Source organism: Asterias rubens, chromosome 13 (assembly GCF_902459465.1).
Source record: "Asterias rubens chromosome 13, eAstRub1.3, whole genome shotgun sequence".
NCBI lineage: Eukaryota > Metazoa > Echinodermata > Asteroidea > Forcipulatida > Asteriidae > Asterias > Asterias rubens.
The window spans coordinates 9,190,911-9,209,622 of NC_047074.1; the positions used below are offsets into that span (position 1 = coordinate 9,190,911).

The 18,712-nt window shown below is 40.7% G+C and overlaps 1 protein-coding gene across 1 annotated transcript; it reads right to left on the reverse strand.

The window, feature by feature from the left end:
• Positions 1-555: 555 nt before the first annotated feature.
• LOC117298534 lies at positions 556-18,410 on the reverse strand. The gene is made up of 12 exons (XM_033781839.1): positions 18,195-18,410; positions 14,820-15,469; positions 13,952-14,230; positions 12,865-13,511; positions 11,484-11,663; positions 10,239-10,674; positions 9,132-9,282; positions 8,177-8,471; positions 6,317-6,398; positions 4,055-4,246; positions 3,084-3,257; positions 556-1,578 (listed from the first exon to the last, which is right to left on the reverse strand). Exons 2-12 carry the CDS (start codon positions 15,442-15,444, stop codon positions 1,532-1,534), a joined length of 3,108 nt encoding a protein of 1,035 aa, XP_033637730.1. The 5' UTR covers positions 15,445-15,469; positions 18,195-18,410; the 3' UTR covers positions 556-1,531.
• Positions 18,411-18,712: the final 302 nt, after the last annotated feature.

The following is an 18,712-nucleotide window of genomic DNA, read 5'->3' on the forward strand; positions in this document are numbered from 1 at the left end:
TTTACAAAAGTGAGCCGTGCTTACCCAAGCATGAATTATTTCAGGACTTATTGGTGTCATATGAAAGTTGAGATGATAAGCTATCCATACATACAGTGTATAAACCTTTTCCCCCAGACTCATCTTTTTTATTCAGCAGCTATTTCAAAAGTGTTTGTATATATTTTTTTATAGACACCCTGTTTAAGACCTTATTTTGCGTAGAATGCAAAAGCACTTGCTCTACTTTGATTTAAAGGCAGTGGACACTATTGGTAATTACTCAAAGTATCTTTCAGCATAAAACATCAACTGGTAACGAAAAATGGGGAGAGGTTGATAGTATTAAAACATTGTGAGAAACGCCTCCCTCTGAAGTGACGTAGTTTTCGAGAAAGAATTAATTTTCCACGAATTTGATTTCGAGAACTCAAGTTTAGAATCTTAGGTCTCGAAATCAACCATCTAAAAGCACACAACTTCGTGGGACAAGGATGTTTTTTTCTTTCATAGCTATCTTGCAACTCCGACGAGCAATTGAGCTCAAATTTTCACAGGTTTGTTATTTTATGCATATGTTGAGATACATGTACATGTAGTGAGAAGACTTGTCTTTGACAATTACCAATAGTGTCCACTGTCTTTAACTTACGATTATTGGGCTGCTCTTGGAATGTACAATTCTGGAATAAAATAACACTGTGTATTAAAACGCTTACTGAGTAATTGTGACACACAATTATATCTATATCTACAGTTTCTCTTTTTCAAAGAGAAGTTTGCTGAGAAAGAACAATTCACAATTAAAAATGTAAACTTAGTACGATTAAATGTTAACTTAAAGCTGAACTAGTTTTTTTAAAACTTAAGACTGTAAGAACAAGCCATCATTAATATTCTTTTTAACAAACACACACAAAGTTAGAAGATTTCAGTAACATTAAAAAAAAAATAGATGTCAGACTAGTACTGAGGGATAAAAAATACAACACACAATTAATAATGTAAACCGAGTACGATTAAATTTGAAAGCTTTTCTATTTTTTTTTTTAGCTTAAGAACAAGCCATCATTTATTTCCTTGTTAAGAAACGCACACAAAGATAAAGGCAATTTTAGTTACATTTAAACAAAAAATAAAAAAATGTCAGACTACTACGGAGAGATATTGAATACAATTGTTTGTTACCCCTGTACGATGGATGTTAAGCACTGTTTGCTCTATACCTTCCCCCGAGTCGGTAGTGGGGTTGGGATTGGAACCCCTCACCCTTGCAACTCCCCAAATTGTTGGATCTTCACATATGACATAACACAAACTATTGCAATCCAGTAAAGCATATATAATTAGTTCATTTTAGTGGGCTTTAAACCCCCAACTGTTGCAATTTCTTAACTTTTGGAATAAAACCCAAAGAATTGCAATGATGTAAACCCTCATAATTATCACATTTAAAATCTATCCTTTTTACTGTGTCAGACTCTCACTCATGTTGACCCAACTACATTACACTTTGACCTTTGACCTTGATCTCTGACCTTGACCTCTGTCACTAGCTGATGACACAGCGTGGCCACTTGTAGCTCACCTCTTCTTCGTCTTTAAAAGTCATGAAATAAAATTCAGGTAGAACAAAATTATTTTAATTTTTTTAGCAACAATTAGAGGTTGGTCCTTAAAAAAGTCGGATTGAAAACTTTGCATGGCGGAAGTATTACTAAAGCCCTTTTTACACTAAAGGAATACCTGGGAAATTCTCTGGAAATATTTAACCCTGCTCAGGGATAGAATTAAAGGCATTAACCCAAGGGTAACATGTTTTTCATAACACAACACACTGGACCTACATTTATGGCTTTATACATCCCATCCGAAGGACGCAGCAATAATGATTAAGGACTAAAGTGTCATGACCGTAACTCAAACCCACAATATGCTGTTGATCAAGCCAGGAACACACTCTCTTCATCATGGTAAGTGCACTGGGTTCTTACGAGCATTAACGCAGCACATGGGACCTACATGTACATGTATGGCTTTACACATCCCATCCGAAGGACGCAGCAATAATGATTAAGGACTAAAGTGTCATGACCGTAACTCAAACCCACACTCTGCTGATCAGAAACACCAGAGCTTGAGTTCGGTGCTCTTATCTGCTCTGCATGTATGAGACATTTTCCTGTAGAGCACCAAGTAACTGTTTACAAGGTGCTGTGGCACAATATGCGGCACAATATGCTGTTGATCAAGCCAGGAACACACTCTCTTCATCATGGTAAGTGCACTGGGTTCTTATGAGCATTAACGCAGCACATGGGACCTACATGTATGGCTTTATACATGTACATCCCATCCGAAGGTCGCAGCAATAATGATTAAGGACTAAAGTGTCATGACCAGGACTCAAGCCTACACTGATACACCAGAGCTCCAGTTTGGTGCTCTTATCTGCTCTGCCACAACACTTGACGAGAGGTACATGTACATGTACACTGACAAGAGGTAAAGGTATCAGGCATATTTGATCCATGGACAACAGTAGTGCAATAAATATTTGAGCACAACGGCTGCCCTACGTACTTGTTCATATGGTGGTTAAATGTTTGTGTTCAAGCTATTTTATTAAAGACACTGGACACTACTGGTAATTGTCAAAGACTTGTCTTCGCAGTTGGTGTATCTCAACATATGCTTAAAATAACAAACCTGTGAAAATTTGAGCTCAATTGATCGTCGCAGTTGTGAAATATTAATGAAATAAAAAGTCGCACCATGGTCACACGAAGTTGTGTGCTTGCAGATGCTTGATTACGAGACCTCAAATTCTTAATCTGAGGTCTCAAAATCAAATTCATGGAAAATTACTTCTTTCTCGAAAACTACGTCACTTCAGAGGGAGCCGTTTCTCACAATGTTTTATACCATCAACCTCTCCCCATTACTCGTAATCAAGAAAGGTTTTATGAAAATACTTATTTTGAGTAACTACCGATAGTGTCCAGTGCCTTTTAATCACCATTTTTCTGATTTTTCGATGGGCAAAAATAAATAGGAAAAGTAGGAATAATTTCATGCCTGGGCGAAGAAGGGTTGACACTTACCGACTGGAGCGGCTGGTGGGAAATGAACTGTGATATTGTCGTCCAGTCTCATTTTCATGGAGAACCCAGAAACGCTCGTGATGCTGGAGTCCGTCTCCACATAGTCATCCGCATCATTGTTGGAACGTCTTTTCTTGCCTTTCGGCTTGGTCTCTATATGTGCATGTACGTCTCCTAGGAAATATACAAAAATCATATGATCATTTGCAAATCTTACAAAGAAAAAGACAAAAAGTCATAGTGTAAAAATCTAGAAATTTAGCTTTCCTTCATGTTCATCCCTGATCGTGCAACAATTTTGCATTAAAGGGAAGGTGTACACGTTTGGTAATTACTCAAAACAAATATTAAATTAAAAACTGACTTGGTAACGAGCATTGGGGAGCTGTTGGTAGTATACAACATTGTGGGAAACGACTCCCCCTGAAGTAACATAGTCTTTGAGAAAGAGGTATTTTCTCACTAAAATAATTGAAGACTTCTACCTATGTAGAAGTCTTTTATTTCTATCTGAAAGCACACATGACACAAATTTGCCAACAAGGGTGTTTTTTCTTTCATCATTTTATCGCAACACCGATGACCAATTGAGCTCAAATTTTCACAGGCTTGTTATTTTATGTATATGATGGTATACACCAAGTGGGGACACTGGTCTTTGATAATTACCAAACGTGTACCTTCCCATTAATTATTTCCCTTCTCCTCATTGAATGAACTATTTTGTTTATTCTTGGAAGAATATATAGTTTGGGTAGTTATTCACCCAAACAACGGAATCTGAGAAACAGAAATGATTCTTGCAGAAGTCGTTTCTCAAATTTGTGAGTGTTTGAGGTCTTTTTGCGACCAGAGATGCAAATGGTATTTCTTTTTTAAATATGACATAATGAAGATTGCCCCAGAGCCCAAGCTTGACCAACAGCCCTAGCCTAGGTTTGGGCAACTGGTGGAGGTACAGGCTGACTTACTCTCCTGGGGCAAATTACTCTCAGCAGAATCTACTCGACGATGAAGTTTGGCCTCGCCCTCAACTGACGAATGGCGCAAATTACTATCAGCGGGAGTTACTTGACGATGGAGTTTGGCCTCGTCTTCTACTGAGGAATCTGTGCTTGAACAAGATCCCCTCTTCCTTTTCAACAAGGACTCACTGTCAGTTGCTGAAGAATAGATAACACAAAAAAATAAATATACAGATTCTTGCTAACAAGTCCAGGAACAAATTAACTACTCATTTGTGACACGCTCTGTGAAAATGAGTCACATGTACATGTAGGCAATTTCAAGAATTGAGTTATATGAATGGCTGGAAAGAAAACATCAGCAGCAGTAATTTGGTATGTGTCTAAGCTTTGGGGTGTATCGCGTTGCTGAGTTACTCCTGTTTGAAATAAGCCACTACACCATTTTTTGTGAAAAACGAATTACAAGTAAAATGAAATTTTTTAAACTACCATATCGTGCAAAAGGATGCAAATTAGATGACCACAAAATGACCACAAAATTGTTGTATTTGAAGCTTTATTGCCTAAAAGTAAGTGTTCTAAAGGTTAACCATGCAACTATGTTTTTTTTTATTTGTTTTTTTATTACATTTTCCACATTAAACTGTCCATAACTTAATAATGCATTGGGCGAAATCTGACTCATTTTCACAGAGTGGGTCACATTTTTGCAATGTCTCAGTTCGCTCGACTGTAATATTCTAAGAGATGTCTTGAGACTTCCAGAGCAAGTCTCAAGTCCAAGTATCAACATTTTTAGCCCAAGTAATAAGTCAAGTAAAAAAAAAAATTCTCATTGATCAACTTCTGCTTGTTTTTCATTCATGCCTACAACGTTCTGCAGTCCTTAGTGGCTGAAACATTTGCACCACTCTTGTCTCAAGTCAAGTTCCCCATCTTTCAATTCAATTTTCAAGGCCATCTCCATTTGCCATTCAAGTTCCATGTTGTTCAGGTCAAGCCTTAAGTCAAATCCCCAGTCTTTCAGAGCAAGTTTCAAGTTATCAGGCCCAAAGTATTTTATGTCAAGTAGTTAAATCTGAAGTGTTTCAGAGCAAGTCGAAAGTCAAGTCTCAAGGTCTTTCAAGTCAAGTCTTTTAGGTCAAGCCTCAATTCAAGTCTGAAGTGTTTCAGAGCAAGTCCCGAGTCAAGTCTAGGTCTTTCAGGTCAAGTCTCACGTCTTTTAGGTCAAGTCTCAAGTCAAGTCTGAAGTGTTTCAGAGCAAGTCGCAAGGCAAATATCAAGGTCTTTCAAGTCAAGTCTCAAGTCAAATAAGAAGTGTTTTAGAGCAAGTCGCAAGTCAAGTCTCAAGGTCTTTCACGTCAAGTCCAAAGTCTTTCAGGGCAAGTCTAAATAATAATAATAATAATAATAATAATAATAATAATAATAATAATAATAATAATAATAATAATAATAATAATAATAATAATATGAAGCATTTATTTAGCGCTCTACGGAGAACAGAGCGCTTTACATGAGACTATGACAACAAAAGACAAACAAACAAACTAGGCTGGGTGGGGAAAAAGAAATGTCTTTTGAATAGAGGCTTTTGAATACAGGCCTCTCTCAGACCTGCTGGGAGCTCATTCCATAGGCGGGGGCAGCTATGGAGAATGAGCTTGTCCCAGCTTTCCGTCTACATGTAGTTCTAGGAACGGAAAGCCGGGTCTGGTCAGCTGATGAGCGGAGACTTGCCTGTATTCATCAGCAGTATTGGAGTTGTGGGAATGAACAAGTTCAACCAGATATGATGGAGATTGGGTGAGGAGGATTTTGTATACATGAATGAAAAGAGAGGTCTTGAGACTTCCAGAGCAAGTCTCAAGTCCAAGTATCAACACTTCCAAGCCAAGTATTAGAAACACTGGACACATTTGGTAATTGTCAAAGACCAATTTCCTCACTCGGTGTATCTCAACATAATATGCACAAAAAACAAACCTGTGAAAACTTGAACTCAATTGGTCGTCAAAAGTGCGAGATACATGTAATAACAGAAGAAAAAACACCCTTGCCACACAAAGTGTGAGCTTTCAGATGCTTTTTATACTTCCAACAGCTCTCCATTGCTCGTTAGTAAGTTGTTATGCTAAACATTATTTTGAATAGTTACCAATAGTGTCCAGTGCCTTTAAGTCAAGGACAGATTTTCACAATGGAAATATTTCTCCTTGAGGATTGATTCTGCTATTGATGCAATCAAGTGAAAGAAAACTTTACATGTTGAGATTGACGAGTCCGTCTCACTAGCATCTTGGACTTCCAGTTTGGGCTTGTGCTGGTTGCTCTTATTCTCTGCTTCCTGGAAAGAAAATAAAACTCATCAGAATTCTCGGAGTACTTTAATAATATTATTAATAATAGCCAGTTTATTTTTCTAGCGCTTTTCACATCCGCAGGGCGTCCCAAAGCGCTTCACATTATTACCCCTGGTCACTGGGCCTTGATTTACTCCTTAAACCACCATCTCAGCTCCCTGGTGGGGAATATGCAGCCTGTGCAACATTAATATGCGCTACTCGGCTAAATCAATCACAAGAACCATCTCTGCCCTCACAGGTACCCATTTACTCCTGGGTGGAGAGAAGCAATTATAGTTTAAGTGTCTTGCTCAGGGACACAAGTGTAACGACCAGGATTCAAACCCACACTCTGCTGAACAGAAGCACCACAGCTTGAGTTCGGTGCTCTTATCCACTCGGTCACGACACCCTATACTTTACTACACTCTTTACTGAAGACAGCAAACAAAGTAACTCGGCTGTTGTAAAAGCACCTATAATTTTAAACTCGTTACTCGTATTCTGAAAACGAAAATACCAGGAGACGGAAAAATTTTTATTACGGTGATTTTTACACCTCGTTTGTTATAATCGGTCAAATATTGTTGTCGCAGTAAGTGCTTACAGATGAAAGTGCCAATTTTCATTGTTGCAGTAACTCCTATTGACAAGAACCGCTTTTGAAACTTCCCGCTATTAACTTCACGCTGAATCAGAGGAGAGACGATCATGTCAATAGGAGTTCCTGCAACAATGGAAATGGGCACTTTTCAACTGTAAGCACATACCGCGACAACAACACTCGACCAATTTTCACAAACAATGTGTCAAAATCACCGTGAATAAATTGTCCGTCTCATGGTATTTTCATTTACAATTTTTAGTAACAATTTTAAAATTATAGGTGCTTGTACAACAGCTGAGTTACTTTTTTGCTGTCTGCACATTATAATGATTTACTACACCACCAAAGTTCTTCAAGTCCGCTTTGAGGTGACCGTGACCCAGGCTTTCATTACATTTTATTGATTCTAGTTGTGAATCCAAGGACTCTCAGAGAAGTGAACGTCATCACTGTACTAGCCAAGAACCCACTGAAGAAAACACACGGAAGAAAGGTTCAGTCTTAGATGTTGTAGGAATACCAAAGAGAATTATTCCCTGGGAAACCCATCTAGTTAGGTAGAGACTAAAAACTCAATCCACATAGTGCCCCTGTAGTGATTTTAATCAGGGCGGAAGGCGAGGGAAGATACCACCACGCCGACGCCTTAGTCATTTAGCTTTTAAGCCATTGGACAATTTCGGTAAACATATTGTCCAAAGGCCCACACTTCTTGTATCACAACTTATATATAAAATAACAATCCTGTGAAAATTTAGGCTCAATCGGTCATCGGAGCCGGGAGAAAATAACGGGAAAACCCACCCTTGTTTCCGCACGTTACACCGTGTCATGACATGTGTTTAAAAAAAATCTGTAATTCTTGATGTCGAGAATTGATAATTGTTTTAATGTTCTCTCAAAAAGTAAAGCATTTCAAGGAATAACATTTCAAGAGAAGTCTTTCACCATAACCTTCTGTAAACCCTGTAAGTTATTTGTAAATCTGTGAACCTTTTTTTTTTCTTTTTCCGAAAGTGTATAATGGCTCTAATCAACCTTATATTTTAAGATGTTTTTTAATTTTGTATTTTTTTTGTATTCCATATGCAACAAAGATAATACACAGACAACAAAACACAGACTTAGCTACCCCCCCCCCCAAAAAAAGTAAAGATATTTATTTGATCTTACCCTGAAGCGTCGCTTGTAAGCCGACAGAGTCGTCGACTTCCCGAGTTTTGTCAGCAAGAACTCTAGCTTGTTCTTGAGTCTCGGCCAATCGATGCTGTGAGCCATCCCTTTCCTCCAGAGCTCCTCCTCCATCGTCAGTGCCTCGTCCAGGTACTTCCGGGCCTCCTTGTAGTTCTTGTTGACGAGGTTGAGCGAGCCGACGAAGTAGACGCTGCGAGCGGTCAGCGGGTGTACCTCAAGGAGACGTTTACGGCCCTCCATGGCCTGTCTGGCGATGGGGATTGCATCATCATAGCTGTTGGTTATAAATTAGTGATTTACTCAACATACTTGTAAAACAAACTCTAGGTGTTCGGATGTGTGAAAGGGGTCGTTTCACAAGTACACTTTACTAGTCACAATAAAAAAAGTTCCAATCAAAGCAAGCAATCGCTTTGGCCTACATGGTCACCAACACACCCCGTTTTGTGAAGTACGTAAAGCCCTTTCATATGATGTATAGATTGTCAAAATAGCTTTTGTGGTTGAAGAAATAGAAACTGATGAATAATGACGACTGGAGAAGAGACTATCTAACCAGAAGGGAAATGTTTGTTGAAAACGCCTTGAAAACAGGCTTAAGCAGAGCTATTTATAGAAAAATACTAGATTACATGTCTGTAACATCATTTTTTTGTGTCAATGTAGTATAGCTAATTATATTTAATAACATTCATTTTGGTTTTACCCTTGCGCCGATGTATGTTATGAAAAAAATCAGACAATACTCTGGTGAGATTTGAACCCACGAAACTGTGTCTTTTTAGGGCAATGTCATACCAACAAGACCACCCAGATTGAAAGAAACACCCCCCCCCCCGAAAAAATATAATAAATAAAATAAAATAAAATAAAAAATAATGGTACTAATAATAAAAAAAACCTGTAGCTGAAACTTTTGAAGCTATTTGCTTACTTTCCCATCTCGTAGTAGCTCATAGCAATATTCTTGAGGGAAGTAAACATTTTGTCCGTTCCTTCCATTCCGAGCAGTCTCTCCTGTTCCATGGCCTGTTTGTAGTAGTCCACCGCACCTTCATAATCTTCCATATCATGGAGGCAGGTACCTACACGAAGATAAGAAAAACTAATTATTGAAGGAACTCCAACCTGTATGCCGGCTGGCCAAAGGCTACAGAAAAGATCTGTGAAGGGCGCCTCAAGCTTGCTGGGCACTGTGTCTGCCACTCGGAGATTGACACTTGCCCAACCATCCTCTGGGAGCCCACACAAGGCAAGGCTTCTCATGGGAGAAGATGTCTCTCCTTTGCAGACATCCTGAAAAGAGACACCGGCTTAACCAGCGCTGAGGAACTACATTACGCTCCTGCATGCTGGATTTTTGGCTTGAATATCAGAGACACTTTTCAACTAGAATTTTCTGCGAAACAGCTTTATAAAATTGGGCCTGTATAGAACATAAAGTCATTCATGTAATGATGTACACGTAGGTATGTTTTTTAAATACATACAAAAGGAACCCAGTTATAGTTACAGCAAAGAGAAGGGGGTTTGCCCTGGTGTTTCTGGCATGGTCTGGCAGCATGGGTCACCTTGCAAAGGGGTGGTTTCTCAAACTGTTTACTGGACCAAAAAACATTGTGCTAGACAAGAACCAAAATGAGATAGAAACTTCTTGAGCCCTGACAGCATGCATTTTAACTGTTTTCATTTGGATACATAAAGACGGACACTATTGGTAATTGTCAAAGACCAGTCGTCTCCCTTGGTGTATCTCAACATATATGCACAAAATAACTAACCTGTGAAAATTGGAGCTCAATTGGTCGAAGTTGCGAGATATCAATGAAAGAAAAAACACCCTTGTCACATGAAGATGTGTGTTTTTTTTACTGAGAAATTACTTCTTTCTCAAAAACTACCTTGCTTCAGAGAGAGCTGCTTCTCACAATGTTTTATACTATCAACAGCTGTTGAGATACACCAAGTGAGACGACTGGTCTTTGACAATTACCAAAGGTGTCCAGTGTCTTTAAAAATGTATCTTGTAATTACTTCTTACCTAAATTCATGAGAAATGTAGGTACTTCTAAATGTTGTCCATGAGCCCCCGTCTTCCTGCGACAAATAGCTAGCGCTTTCCGGTAACAATCTTTCCCTCTCTCCTTCTCGCTTCTGATGAACGCCGGAGCGAGCCCGGGATCGATCATCGCTTTGTCTTGGTAGGCTCCACCAAGAGAGTTGTATGCCCGGGCGGTCAAGAGGTCGTCTTCTTTCAGGTGAGCCCGACGGATGGCCAGACATCTTTCGAGCTGCGGGATGGCGTCCGCCCATTTTCTGTTTCGAAGGTAGATGTCTCCGCGGAAGTGATAGCAGGTGGCGAGGCCGAGTTGTACGCCGATTGTCGTTGTATCCAGCTTTTTCAATTCGTCTTCAGCTTCTTGAATCATAGGCAGGAGGACTTCGACTGTGTGGCCAAGGTCCATCAGTTGGTACACCTGTACAAATCAATCAATCAAGCATAGGCCTACATAATTATTTACAAAGCGCCTTATAAATCGAAGGTTTGCTCAAAGGCGCTAAGGCACAGAAGAGATCAAACAATTTTTAGCTGTGTTGAGGGATGTTGTGTCCATGGGGTGGACTTCAAAAGAGTCCCAAGATGATACTCCAAAGTTAGGACTATCTTTGTTAAATCAAACACTGTAGACTTGCAAGTTTAATCTAGTTTGGTTCTATATCATGCATATAGAAAAAGTGATGTGGCATGTTCTTGTCAAAACAATCTATGGTGAGCAGGAGCTATTTGATCAACATTAGTTGTCTCTGTCCAGCACTCAGTGCAGCATGTCCATAATGTAATTCGGGGCTTGTTCATGAAAGGCCTTGAACATGAGAATGATAATAATAATAATAATAATAATAATAATAATAATAATGAAAACTTATAAAGCGCACAAACCTAAGTTGAGAGAAATCTAGAACATGTGGTATAGAATACAATATTACAAATGCAATATTTAATGATGACCTTGAAGTTGATCCTTTGTTGGATTGGGAACCAGTGTACATGTAGTTTGATGAGTTCTGGGGTGATAGGGTCCAACTTGTGTTTATATCTACTTGCGTTTATATCTAAATACATATAGGATTGAAATTTTCAAAGGGTTAAAAAAAAAAAAAACGATTACTAAATTTTCACAGGTTTGTTATTTTTTATATCAGTTGTGATACACGAAGTGCAGCCCTTTGGACAATACTGCTTACCGAAAGTCTCCAATGGCTTTAAACAAAAACTGCTTCATACCTCATGACATTTGCTCTCGGCATAAACCAGCATCTGGCCATGCTCCTTAGCCGACAGGGCTCTCTCATGGTAGAATTTGAGACGGTCCTTGGTGAAAAACAGCATCTCCACGATGAGATACAGCCAATAGATCGCGTCTGGTACATGAAACTCTTTGGAAGTCTTCATTATGTTCAGAGCCTGCAAAAGTGTAAAGGATAGGTACATGTAGATAATTCTTGAAGTTTCATTCCAATCATAAAATAAGGGAATCAATGTGTAGTGAAGAGGTCTTCAAATGGTTTAAACCCAACGAGGCCTGGTTCTTGATCATTTTACCGTAAAATAAATGCAAAAAATTAAAATTGTTCAATCATTTCTTTCAACACAACACCCCTCCAGCTATGAAATGGTAAGGCCCTCGGGTGAACAATTCCTTATATGGGAATGCTGTGCGCGTTATGCGTGTCGCGTGACGTGGCACAACTGTTTTAGCCGTTGCTCTTGAAACTGTCTGCGGTTAATTTACATGAGCCTTGTGAAAATGTCATCAAGTCCAGTTGCGAGGTTTCAGCAAAAAATTGTGCATTTTCACATCATGTTTTTTTTGTGTGGCATGCAAGTACATGAAGTAAGAAATGATGATCTGCTCTAGTCTTCCTTTTCCCATGACTTCATTTTTTTCTCCTGAGTATTGGTACTGGTAAGAAATTTAGGTGAGCTTTTCAGAAACTACATAAAAACAATAAATTGCTATTTATTTTTAACTTGCCTCTTGCTGGATGCTCTTGTAGTGCAATTGTTTATTTCGTGCTTCTGTTTATGTTCTTTTAAAATATTAAATGAATAGTAGCACTTAACAGAGTTTATAAGCAAGAGGTGTGTTATGCCTCCCTAGTGGAAAGTATTTTTGTATTTTAGTCTTTGAATATCTTGTATTTTGTACTTGTACTTAAATAAATATTTTTATATCCTAATGTTTTTCTGTAATTTTAAAAAATAGTATATATATTTTCTTATGCTCTGTAATTTTAAATGCAATTCAGCCTCTGGCTGCCAAGTTTGGATGTTTTTAAATAAACCAATAATAATAATAATCTAGTGGCTTCTTATCATAGCGCTTAAATTCGTCACTCAGTGATCCTCATGGTGCTCCAACATTCAGTATTACATGTACATGTATAACAACAAATTTGCTTTTACTTATCACTGATAGCAGGCATGAAACTGTAACTTGGAGGAGATGACAAACTCCAATGGCCTTGTTCAAAGTTTGTTCAAGTTTGAATGGCTCAAATGAGAATACAAAAAGAGGAATTCAGCTTATCAAAGGAAAAGTTGCATACATGTGATAGTAATTAAAACAAGCATATCTGACAAACCTCAGAATAACTCTCCTCACCTTTATGTAGTTGGCGGAGTCTTCCTGAAGGTTTCCTAGTGCTGCCACTGCTCTGCTCTGCAGCAACTTGGCGAGCTTCTTCATCCTCTTACCGTAGTAGTCCACAAAGAGCATCTCGGCTTCATTGAAGAGGGTTTCCATCTCGCCCTCGGTCTCTTGGACGAACTGCTGGACGAACGAGCGCAGCAAGAGATGCAGGCTGTAGCGTGTGCTGTCCTCCTTGGATTGCGACCACCTGGAGTCCGTCTCCTGCTTGCTGTCCAGGAGGCTGCGATACTTGAGAGCCTGCAACTCCAGTTGTAGCTCCACCTGCTGCTTACGTCTGTAGCCAAGAATCACACGGGCAACCTTCAGGGTGAACGTTCCTGGAATCACGGCCAGCTTGATCAGATTGCGTCGTTTCACAGCCGGCAGATTCTGAATGGTGTTCTTGAGGCAGGGGCCGATCTGGTCGCTCTGCGACAGCCCGAAGTGAGAGAGGGCCTTGGTGATGTTGAGGCCTTGCTCCCTGTCGCCTGAAGCTGGTGAAATGTACCGGAGGAGGTCCTTAGGTTTGACTGTCTGGTCTTGGAGGCGGCTGGCGACTACCTTGAGAGCAAGGGGAATCTTGCTGCAGAGGCGTACAAATGCTTCTGCATCGTCATCCACTGCAATGTTAATAAAATAAACAAACTAAATGTACATCATCAGCAGAAGCAATCAAAGTAATGCCATCAAGCATAAGGAGTAATTTTTCAGAGAATAAAACTGAAAACAGTTGAGTCTAGAGCACCGGATTCAAACTCTGTTGTTTCTGATCAGTAGAGTGTGAGTTCGAGTCCCGGTCGTGACATCTGTGTGCTTCACAAAGTAAGACATTTAACCATGATGCTCTGTCCTTCGGATGGGACGTAAAGCCGTTGCGCCACAGCACCTTGTTAACACCATTACAAGGTGCTATACATAAAAGAAGCAGGCCCCATCATTCAAACAGAGTCCCACACCTTGCAGGAAAATATTGTATGTTGAAGCGCCTTGAGCTGACGGATAATGCACGCTATTTGTGTAAAATAAGAAGCCACTATTATTAATATGTGTAGGCCCTCACCAAGACGTGTCTTTCCAGCGTGGTATCTGACCATCTCCACAGCGCTCTCCATGTCCAGTTCGTTCTCCCCGTCCAGTCGCCAGCAATCCATGGAGCCTTTCTTGACTGGTATTTTCTCTACTCCGAACCGTGACGTGATGAGCAGCTTTAGCCGCTTGTTCGCCAGGTTTGTGATATTCTCCAGCATTGAGACGAAGTCTTCGTAGGTTGGGTTCGGGAAGGCTCCCGAGCCTGGATCTAAAGGGTCATCAACACTGTCTAGGAACAAAACAGCACCACCTAAAAAAGAAAAGAAAGAAAAACATTATTTTCCTAAGGCATATGCACCAGCAGTGTAGGTCTCAAGACCAGTTTTGCCGGTGTCGGGTCTCGGTGTTGGGTCTCGGTACTGTACCTTGTGGTCTCGATCTTGGTCTTTGGCTCAGTCTGGGATCTTCAGGTCCCGTTTTCAGTCTTGGTCTCGGACTATCAGGTCCCATTTCTTTGCAGCGCCTCCTCAGATATTCAAAAGAGATTATTACAGGATGTAGTCAACAGTTTTTCTCAATCACCCCTTTGTCTCGAGCTTGGTCTGGGTCTTTTACCTTCAGGTCTCGGACTATCGGGTCTCAACTACAACGCTGCACTGATATACAATGTATACATACACAGACTGGCACAAAGTACTCATCTTCCAGGCTAGCCTAGCTTCTTTGCAGAGCCTCCCCTACAGATATTCTGTACAGGTGTTATCATGGTAGATTTCTCAACAGTCTTTCTACTCTTTGTATGAACTACATGCCTCTCTATTCAGTGACAAACTATCATTTTGAGTGGAATCAAATTAGGAGCCAAAACATAAGGTAGGTTTAGTCTCCCTTTTTCTTACCATGCTCTGCTGGGTCGAAGGACCTCAACTTGCCGTACATGACTTCCGGGTCGTAGGTACGACTTTCCACTCCAAACGCATGCATGATTGCAAAGAAGATTGCCTCAATGTTCTTCAGCTCCCGCAGATCCACAAAGATCACCTTGTGGAACTGTCGGAGCCTGAGGCATACCTCGTTCGCCAGGCGCGTCTTTCCGGTACCCGGCATGCCAGCGACGCAGACCATGTGCACATGGTCGTAGGAAGTGTCCAGGATACCAACAATCTGGTCCATGATGTCACGGTGTCCGAAGAATGGCCCGTCGACGGAGGAGCATCGTATCTTGAGTTTCCGAGTCACAGCCTGGCGCTCTCTCTCGTACTCGTCCAGCGACTCAAGAATGTCGATTCGCTTCAGGGTGGTCAAGCACATCCGCAGGAGCTCTGTGTCACCCTCGTGGATTTGGTTCTCTCGTTCGAGTACTTCAAACAACTTCAGAGCGTCCCCGTTGATGGTGTCGTAGTTGGGCCCCAGCCGATCACGGAGATACAAGACGGCTTTGTCTACGTCGTCCTGGACCAACATGTCGGACATGTAGACAAGGAGCCAGCGAAACCTAGAACTGACTAGTTCGGAAGCGTCCATGGTTGGATACTGATGAGAAGACAATCTACAAAATAAAGAAAACGCGGAGAAATCAACCCCAATTTAAAGGGAAGTTTGTCTGTAATCACCCTTAAAATTATAATTAATAACGATAATTTTTAGGAAGAACCTATAATAAAAAGTAAACTTGCCAGTACACAACCATGTGAAAATCTCTTTTGTGGGAGTGTTGGTTATGAAAAGATCTGGTGTGGTATCGACAGTCGAACAGTATACTTGGCTAGTGTTTAGGACTTCTGATTAGTAGCATCTAGACTGTAGACAGCAGTTTCAAATTGTATAAAGCATTTTGAAAAAACATTTCACTTTTCACAAAAATATAGCGGTTTTTGTGTCCCTAAATTTATCTAAAGAGCATTACTAATGCAACGCTTTCTAGATAGTGTATGAAATCCTTTTAAGGATTATTCTTCCTGCGAGGACAAATTCGCTCTTGATTTTCGTTGATCTAAGGAAAGCAAACATTTTGTTCTTGAAAATATGCCTGAATAGTGAGTCGCCAAAGGAAAAAGGTTGCACAGCTTATGTTTTGCTTCTTATGGTTTTGTTGAGTTTTAATATGATGTCACAGTGGCCAGCCACCAACTCAGTCATCACCATGCAGTGAAGAGACGGGCTCCCCACACTGTTTTAACACTTGTCACGAAAAACACGATCACTGACACAATCTTTTAATCGTTTCAGCTTGAATTTTACTATGTAATATCGGGCCTACGGCAAACATTGCCACAATGCATCTTTGCATTGGACGCGACTAGTGTCGTAGTCGCGACTATTTGAATCGTGACTAGTCGAGCAGTAAATTTCACTAGTCGCCCAAGCCTAGTACCCAGCCCCATCCCATATCCCCACCAGCATCTAGCCACTGAGTCTCAGACAGACTGACCTTGTTTTGTGCGATCCACGGACACGACAGATTACCCACCCAGCATGCCCAGGCTTACTCCTAGAACTATGAGGTTTGTTCGTCTATCGTCTCCCGTATTAAACCTCATAGGTTGACATGTCTCACAACACAAACGAGGAGGTTTTTGCATTTAGATTTATGAGGTCAAATCTCTCTTTTTTTAAATCAAACTCCCCAAAATTAGGCTCTACGTGTTTTTTGAACTCTCATTTGGGTTTTTGACCTGGAAATGGACAGGAAATTCACTTCCCACACGCCCCTAGGTCACGATACGTGACGATTGTGCACGTTTTTTTTTTTCCCAGGACGAATGTGGAAAATTATGTGCACAGGTTCATCCTGGAAAGAAAATATACCCGGTACGTGCTTGGTGCACAAAACATATAAGCACGCGTCTGGGAACCACGAAGCTCGTTCGGGGTACCAGTAGTACGACTCTAGATCTAACTCTTGGTTCCCGGACGCGTGGGCGTGTTTTGTACGCAAAGCACGGATCGGGATCTAGGACGAATGTGTGCACATAACTCTCCATGTTCATCCTGGGAAAAAAGATCAGTGCACGATCGTCACGTGTCGTGACCTCGCAACGCATCGAAGACAATCGCATTTGTTGTGTAGTGGTAAAAAAAGGAATATTATGGGGACCATGTGGGGACTGAGTAAAAACGGTAAGAATTTAATTTTAAAGATTTTTTGAGATTGCGGAGTGGATTTACTGGACCATTTCCTAGGTCAATGAAAGTTCAGAGAACATGTAGAGCCTAATTTTGGCAAGCAAGATTGGATTTAAAAAAAAGAGAGATTTGACCTCATAATCGAAATGCCAAAACCCCCTCGTTTGTGTTGTGAGACATGTCAACCTATTATCCTATTATGAGGTTACGGGAGACGATAGCCAGACAAACCTCATACTTTTTTCATAGTTCTAGGACTAGGAGTAGCCCTGGCCTAGCCCCACTTGTGTGACCAAGGATAGCTGAATTAAGGATTCAGCTATCCTTGGCCACACAAGTGAAGTGGGGCTAAAGTGGGGCTAGCCCAGGCCATGGATGTAGTACTTCATCATAAGACCATGACCATGAGTCCATGACTACTTTGGTTTAGCTAGACTACTTACTACCGGTCCTACTACTTGCCGTCAACTCGCCGTCAACTCACTTGCGCCGTCAACTCGCCGTCAACTCCTCCAATATACATTTAAAATCCACAAAAGAAGCATAGAACTGTAAAGTATCAGCTCAAAGAGCATTCGCGTAAGTTTTAGGTCATATTTCGGAATAAAAATTGATTTTTGTTCTCGTGAAAAAAAATTCTCGAAGCCAAAAAACTGTCGGCCGCCATCTTGCTTTTTCACAATAATTAGTCTTGGCCCAAGATGTCAATGATTGGTACTTTTTTTTTATCAACACAAAGTCGTTTTTGTGAATGAATTTGTACCGAAAACCATCATGAGAAATATGTAGTTTAGCCCAGACTTAACACTTCCGTGCCCCCTTTTTATAGATTTTTCATGTAAATTTAATGAGTTGACGGCACGAAAATGAGTTGACGGCGAGTTGACGGCAATTCGGCGAGTTGACGGCAAGTAGTAGGACCGCTTACTACTGTACAACAAGAGACAGAGTCTAGCTAGTAGTAGAAGTAGTATGAAGTAGGAATCTAGCTAGGGAAAAGTTTCCGTATGGCGCCACCACTTTTTCATTCGATATGAAATAACATAGTATCTAATTTACATCAATGAGATATCCCTTTTTGTAAAAATGAGTGAATGAAAAAGTGGTGGCGTCGTACGGAAAGTTATCCCTTACATGACGTCACTTACCTCTTTTTAATTTTTCAGCAGATTTGGAAACTAATTTTTGTGCTGTAGTTGAAGCGTTACACATCCGCCGCTGGCATGGTCTAAATATCTATTCTCAATCTATAGCGCACCGAATTCAACTCATGGTTGCTCCTTGGCATTAACGCCATAATGATAAATTATGGGTCCTAAGAAGTGGAAGTAAACGTTGTTTGCTTGCAATCTATTGTATTGAGATGGATGCGCCTAGCCTACGCCGTCGTCAGAGTTCAGTCGACAGCCTTCGCACACACACACGGTCCTGGTTACTCTTCCTTGTAGAGCGCCACCTTGTGGCAGAGAAAAAAATCAGCGTCCACTTCATCCAGTTCCCAACCAACCATTCACAGGCCCTTTTCGAAACCACGGCTTCGGCTTTGGATTCGGCTCAGGCTAGCTTGGCCCCGCATTGACAATAATATTTTGAGCGTGTTTTGCTTACGCGCTCAGGGCTTCAGACGAGAGGACGGAGCCTGAACTGAATCCAAAGCCAATCTTGT